This window comes from Galendromus occidentalis, unplaced genomic scaffold (genome assembly GCF_000255335.2).
Source record: "Galendromus occidentalis unplaced genomic scaffold, Mocc_1.1 scf7180000077073, whole genome shotgun sequence".
NCBI lineage: Eukaryota > Metazoa > Arthropoda > Arachnida > Mesostigmata > Phytoseiidae > Galendromus > Galendromus occidentalis.
Window position 1 is genome coordinate 281,719 of NW_003805061.1, and position 6,889 is coordinate 288,607.

General features: G+C 49.0%; 1 protein-coding gene across 1 annotated transcript; it reads right to left on the reverse strand.

Moving 5' to 3' along the window:
• Positions 1 to 877: 877 nt before the first annotated feature.
• mus301 (mutagen-sensitive 301) lies at positions 878 to 6,514 on the reverse strand. The gene is made up of 24 exons (XM_029110692.1): positions 6,476 to 6,514; positions 6,175 to 6,315; positions 5,357 to 5,513; positions 5,128 to 5,258; positions 4,937 to 5,024; positions 4,691 to 4,828; positions 4,435 to 4,520; positions 4,261 to 4,346; positions 4,098 to 4,182; positions 3,929 to 4,018; positions 3,704 to 3,838; positions 3,439 to 3,564; positions 3,141 to 3,321; positions 2,993 to 3,033; positions 2,703 to 2,869; positions 2,491 to 2,606; positions 2,258 to 2,384; positions 2,076 to 2,133; positions 1,896 to 1,962; positions 1,712 to 1,802; positions 1,490 to 1,624; positions 1,308 to 1,379; positions 1,140 to 1,212; positions 878 to 1,003 (listed from the first exon to the last, which is right to left on the reverse strand). Exons 1-24 carry the CDS (start codon positions 6,512 to 6,514, stop codon positions 878 to 880), a joined length of 2,556 nt encoding a protein of 851 aa, XP_028966525.1.
• Positions 6,515 to 6,889: the final 375 nt, after the last annotated feature.

Genomic DNA, 6,889 nt, shown 5'->3' on the forward strand with positions numbered 1-6,889 from the left:
AGCGAGGATCCCGCGGATGCGATGTTCGGCATACTCAATCTGTTAGACGAGATGGTGAATGTCGGCCATCTCGGACGAGGTCGCGGCCGGAGCCAGGGACGAGGTCGTCGTAGTCGAAGGCGCCGCGCAGGACGCTCTCGGAGTCGCTGAAACAGAGAATCTCTCCTATTCGCGAAATCCAGTCTTCGAACGAGTTCAACCCCTGAGTTGATGGAGGAGTATCGGTCACCTCCCTCCAAGGGAGACAGAAGTCTTCTCCGGCATAATATCCGACTCGCGGACTCCTAGATACGCAGCCTGCAGTCAACAAGTCGAACGAGAACCGAATCAACGGGAACAAATCCTTGGAGAAAGGGTCGGAATAAGGAGGAGAGGATTATCCCTCGGTCCTGCTGATTAAAACGAAAATAGCGGTACCGCTCCGATTTTCTTCTGGGAATGCCCGTCGCCGCTCCGATTTTCTTTTCGAAATGCAGGCTACCGCGCTCATGATTCTCCGTTTTCAATCGTGAAATAGAGGGGGCAGGCTCGAATGAGATTCGACCGAGCCGAAGTCCCTCAAAATATTTCTCTTTTTACCGTACTCAATCTCGAATCAGCGTTCCGCATTCTCCATCCGGAGCTCAGCCTGTTCTGTTAGATTCTTTCCCCTTTGTTTTGTAGTTTTTAGGAACTGATTAGGCAGAGCGGATTCGTCGTGACGGCGGGGTATCTTGAACGGTGGACGCGAACGGATTTTACCAACAGTAGCACGGATATGTTTGCCTTCCTCCATGCTAAACCACAAGGCCTGGGCAACAGGTTTATTGAAAATGTACAGAGCTGTCCTCCATGTCGTAGAGCTGTATAGCCCAGAGAACGTGAACCCCTCCCACGATCAAACTGTGATAAACGATTGCAGAACCTGGTCGGCTTCTTCCTGGAGATCTTCGGCTTTCTTGAGAAGATAATGTTTAGCTGCGGCGACGATCTGAGCCGCAACGTTACAAGGCATATGGTCCAGCTGAAAATCATTTATCACTTTTGAGTTTTCCATCAAAAATCGCCCGATTCTCGCGCATACAGTATCTCGAAGAACAAAGATAACTACAATTGAATGGGAAGTGAGGGGGATGTGAGGGAGTTGGGAGGATACTGACCTTTTCTACTAGCTCTTTCGGGTCAGCTTTAGCGATATCAGATACCTTCCTGTAGCCCGCGGTATAGAGTTGCCTGCGAATAGGGTTCGAATATTTGAGACGCTTGATTCCAAGACATGAATATGTAGCGGAGATATTATCTCCGCAATGAGAAGCACCGATACCCACCTCGCTCGGCCTCGTTTCACGGCCGGGAGCTCCATCAGCTTCATGAGCTCCATTGAAGAACAATGAGACAATCTGCAAATTAATTCATGAGACTTGTGGAAATGATCTCTGATAGGTTGCTCGCACACGGTCTCGGAGCAGAGGCTCTAGGAAATCACCATGTCTTGCTCTCTCGAACTCACTCATTAACGAAAGACGGTAGGAGATCTCGCAGGGCCCAAAATTCAGGAAGATCGCTGCAAAACTGTGATATGGACATTGCGTTCACAGTCGCCATAGACAAGAGATTTTGCACGGAGCCTCGATGTTCCTCAAACCTGGGATCGAAAGTCACGTGAAGTCAAGGTACTGAGCGAACTCCTCGAGAAAAATATTGGGAGGGAAAGAACTGACGCTCGTATCACCTGTCAGCGACCTGCCAAACATTCTGCTTCTTCCAGAGAGCGTTCAATTGGAGCGTAACATAAAACTTCGAGAGCAGTTTCCGTTCGTGATCTGTAGAAAGGAATATTCCACTTAAGCCTCCCTCTAGGGAGGGGTTGGGAACGGCCGAGCGTCATTGTTCTTGAACCGGAGAGCCTAGCTCACCTTTGATGGGTTTGTTCAGCCTGAGCCGCACGACCAAATTTTCGGTAATGCCAATCGTCTCAGCGACCTTGAATGCAAAACAGGGCACATTAGACCCTGAAACAGACTTCGATGAAACTCGATCGATTTCATTCCAGATTCCCCGCCATTGATTTGCTTTCTGGTCATCTCCCCTAGCACCTGGCGATCCTCTTCGGTCAGTTCATTGTAGAGATCCATGTACAGCATCCCGTCCAACCTACAAAACAGGCGAGTGAATTCTACCGTTCTCTGTCTGATAAGAAGTTTTATCGAGAGAGATACGCCGCAGTTTCATTAGACTGAGTGGCTGCGAGGTCACTGGAATCTAAACCAGCGTATACCTTGAAGGTTCCATGTCGCTCGGTGAGATGAGGTAAATTAGATGCAGATGTGTGGTAAGCGATAAATGTGCCATCGCCATTCGAAGGTCCCGATGCAAGGAAGTCACTCTATGAGGTTCTACAACGCCTATAAGAACAGGCCGCGCTCAGTACGTCGGAAGCCCCGACTCGAACACCACAGGTGTCGTTCTAGGATCTCAGATCTTGGATAAGGAGGGATTCGATGCCTCTACCTTTGAAACTCGCTCTACCAAGCGGGCTCGCCGTGAGTTTGCCCTTTTCATCGACGAAAATCAATTTTTCTGCCTCGAGGCTCTGTATCACCTCATGAACGAGTTCTGACGCGTCTCTGAGGGAATGAGAGCGCGTTCTTAGCGACCGAAAACACCGTCCGGTATAGTGATTTTGAAACAAGTGAAATTGGCTTAGGCATCAAGATGAATACCTTTCGCTGTTCTGCTGACAGAAGAGGGATTCTCGATAAATGTCTTCGAGCCCCGCCGTACTCGTGACGACACCCATTCCCACAACCGATATCGCCAACGCTTCAAGTGTTTCGAGAGTAACACTCGATCGGCAGTGTTCGATCGGGGAACGCAGTAGCTTCATAACCTAAAACGGAGAAGAGGCGTTCCCTCTGCATGATGAGTTATTCACACATTGACTCTCAGTCTCGCGATCGCCATCCACATCGAAGCTGAACGAAAGCTCGAAAAAATGGGACATTCCAATTACCGAACTTCGCGTTGATGCCTTGCAAATCAGGATACTCTCTCCTGAAAATTCCGAAATCTGGGTTCCAACGAAGCTTCGAAAATCTATAGCTGATAAGATAATGCCCGATTCTAGCATCAATATAATGCTGTCGAAATAAGTCTCTCACCGGAAGAGTCGAGCCCGGCACGTCCAGCACGCCCAATCATTTGCTTATAGCGGGCTGAGGTGAGAAACTCGACACCGACATAAGGGGACTTGAGGATGACACGTTTGGCAGGCAAATTGACGCCGGCAGCCAATGTTGACGTGCAGCACAAACACGATAAGGTTCCAACAATGTAAGCTTCCTGTAACGCATGGTCATGTCCATTAAAGAATAGCTGACGCTTCTGCGACGTCTCCGTTCTCAGTTACATTCGAACAAGCCAACGAGGACAATCAGACATCGTGGGCTTCCCCAGTACCTCTACGAGCTTTCGCTCGTCATTGGTCAATCCGCTATGGTGATAGGCAACGCCGAAAGGTATTGTTTTCCGGAGAACAGGGCAGATACGACCGGCTTCAGCCGACAGAGCTTTCAGAAGACCAATCTGTGGAGTTCAAAGAATGATTTGAGCCTATACAGAAGCGAGCGGATCAATCAATCGGCCAATGAATTGATAGCAAGAATGCATTGGTAGGAGGAAAATCAATATTTTGCGGCGATGGAGCGAGTTTATAGACACGCACCTTATTTTCTACACGAAAATCCCTCAGTTCGGGTTTCAAGAATCTCGACAGGTTCAATGCAACGCTCTCACAGTTTTTCCGCGTTGGGCAAAATACGAGCACTGATGAAGTCGGAATCAACTCTTCTACGAGGATCTGGGTAGGGACGGATTTTTTTAATCGAAGCATCCGTCGTCGTCATATCATGAGAAACTAGAGTTCGCCGGGGCAGAAGTCCGCACTCACCGTCACATGGTCTGGATCGCACTTTTCCTGTTCCTCCGATGTTGGACGAGTCAATTTGCGTTTCAGTCGCAACTCGAATGACTTCGTGACCTTGAATGATGCGGTAGACGAAGGTCTCCACATGTCGTGTAATTCTTGATTTATATTCGTTCGCGAGCTCATGCCTTACCTCGAGCACAGTGCGTTCGACGAGTATGTGTTCAATGAGTTCAACCGGACGGAAACTCCCCAGATATATTTCGGCATTCAGAAATCTAAGAGTGGAGCTATTTCAGTCTGCGAGCTTGCCATTACTCTATGACGGCGAGAAATCGGACGTGAACTTATCTCACCCAGCAACTTCGTTGATGTTGCCTATAGTTGCACTCATACCAATCAACTGAGCATTCGACATTTTCTTCAGTTTCACGAGCAGAACCTGAAACGTGTTATCCACATTGATCGATTATGGAGGTTGGGAGTGCGGAAAGATCGAACGGAGCTCCTTGCTTGCTTCTATGACGAACCTCGAGGCCGGCTCCTCTCTGGCTCCCATCGCCGATCATATGCAGCTCGTCTATTATCACAAGACCCAACTCTTCGAGGCGTTGAGCTTCTATCTGCGGGGGAGAAAGTGGTTCGAAATTAGTGATGACACTGTCCTAGAGGTATCGAGTTCGAACCGTGAGCCGCGTCCGCGGCGGCCAATCCAGAAGTGCCGCGCACCGACTAGTATTTGAGACTCGGGGTCAGGCAAAACTGGCGGCTCGTCGCCTGATCCACTACGAACCAATGCATTAATAAGGAAATGGGCTTTCTCAATGGTGGCCACGTAAATGGACGGACGTTTCTTCCGTTTGACTGGGGGTATCTTGCCAATGCTCCCAGCGTACTCTTCTACTAAAAATCCGAGTTCAATACCTGCAAGTAAAGGGAATTCATTTCACCAGAGAAACGGGCTCAACCATGAAAGCTTTGATATATAGGAGCTACCTGCCCGTAATGGGATTCATTCCACGGAAAATTTACCAAGATTCGCGAGCGCTCTGACTTTCTCCTGCACTATTGATACATAGGGTAAAATGAAGAGGACATTCCTCCGATGGACGATGAGTTCCTGAGATTTACGGAGATTTAGTCGCAGCTATCTGTTATCTCCCAGAACGACTCATCGACTCGGCGAGTAGGAGTACAAATTGAAAGCTTTGAAAGCTACTTACTTTAAAAGCTAAAATCTCAGCGACAAGAGTCTTCCCGCCGCTTGTGGGTAAGGAGTATATGAGGTTCTGGCGACGTTCCACAGCGGGAAGCGATAAGCACTCTTTCTGCCAATCGTATAAGGAGCCGATACCTGATCACGATCAACGAAGCGAATGAAAAAGAAAATAAATCAGTGCCCTCTACCAATCCGCGGGGAAGTTCCCTACTCCGAATGGATTCCTAACTTACCTCGTTCTTTGAATAGGATGTCTTTGACATTTGAAGGCAGCCCGAAAAAGTCCCCGTCGCAAGCAGCTCCTCCCAAGAGCGATGCATTCTGGGATTCCTCGACGAATATTTGAGTGGCTTCGTGCACCTTCTGATTGTATCGGAGACGTTCCTTCACCTGGAGGAGCATGATTGATACAGGTTCCGTTCTTCTTCGTTCCCGCGACATGGATACACGATCGGTGGGGCCGAAACCTTGCGAGACTAGTTAGTGCTTCGTTACTGCGATTTCAAGAGAGCCTCCTGATTTGGAGCCCCAAGACCTAGATCCACTGATAGATAGGCTCGAAGGCACTTCCACAAGTTTCGATGTTCTGAATCACAGAGCGAAGCAATGGTGTGGACTCGATTCGGCAGAATTCCGGCACGTCACGGTCAACGACAGATTCCAGGGAGTAGGTACAATGGGATGATGATTATCAACGGACGAACGTCGATCGACGACGAAGTTTTTTTTGAACCTTGTTGGTTGTTGGCAGGTCTTCTGGCATGTTTGGGAACCCTCTCTCAATCTCGGAACTCAAGAGAATCACCAACGATCCTCGGACGATATCACAGAACACATCTGATTCGCCGAGTGTTGTTTCAACAGAATGAATGTCTGCAAAAGTCTGCATGTATCCTAATATTCGCCAGGATAAGGTGCCTAGCGCACACCCGAATCGGAGCGACCCTTACTGGCTGGGCCCGAGCGCGAACAAGTGAATATCGACTCCTACAGATCAACGAGGATCGCTCGTTCGAAAACTGATTCGGCACATATTTATGCATCTCCTCACCTGATCGAGAATCGACATGCTCAATACGGTGTCTTGTGTATTCAGAGCTAGCGTCACATTTTTGCTCAGAGACCTGAGGGGCGTTCGTTGAGGATTGTCATTTAGAGTTGTGTCGAAAAGATCCATAGAGTCGTCAGCCATCTGTGAAATAAGGTCCGGTCGTCAACATCAGACGTCGGAGCCTGGAGCGAGTATCCGCGAATCCTCAGCGTTCGTTGGGAAAGTCGGGACTCTCTCGACCTACAGATATTACCCGTCGTGATCAATCTTAGAAATACTGGGGAGAAACTCGTTTGCTTACTTTTATTTGAGTGGTTTTTCTTCGCTTCCGTTTGTACATTTGTGAGCGGCTCTGAGCGAGGGTTCAAGACGCAGAAAGTGTACGCCACTGTTTCATTTTGAGTGAAAGAGAAGGCGTCTCGGATCAATGCTAAACCGCGCCATCCTGCTATTCGTGTTTGTTTAGATGAGCTTCTCACTGGTGGCGAGAGCTCCGGAGTACGGGACCGTTGCAGACGAAATTCTGAAGCGCGCGATTCAAAATAGGTGCTCATGACGTTGGAGACCATCTTGAGTGCGGACAACGTTCTGACGAGACTAATTGTAAGCCGGATGCACTCGCTCTCCAAGGATATGATCGAGGTCGTCGAAGCATCACGGGATACACTGATCGCGGACGGCATCAGCCGGAGCCCGCCGCGTCGCAAGGCTGTCG

Bases quoted from the DNA above. Each gene is read 5' to 3' on its own strand.
- mus301 (XM_029110692.1), bottom strand. From the start codon at position 6,514: ATGTACAAACGGAAGCGAAGAAAAACCACTCAAATAAAA. The intron at 4,347-4,434 runs GTTCGTCATAGA...AACACGTTTCAG, and splicing joins AGAGAGGAGCCGGCCTCGAG to GTTCTGCTCGTGAAACTGAA. The intron at 1,625-1,711 runs GTGATACGAGCG...TTTCGATCCCAG, and splicing joins GTTTGGCAGGTCGCTGACAG to GTTTGAGGAACATCGAGGCT.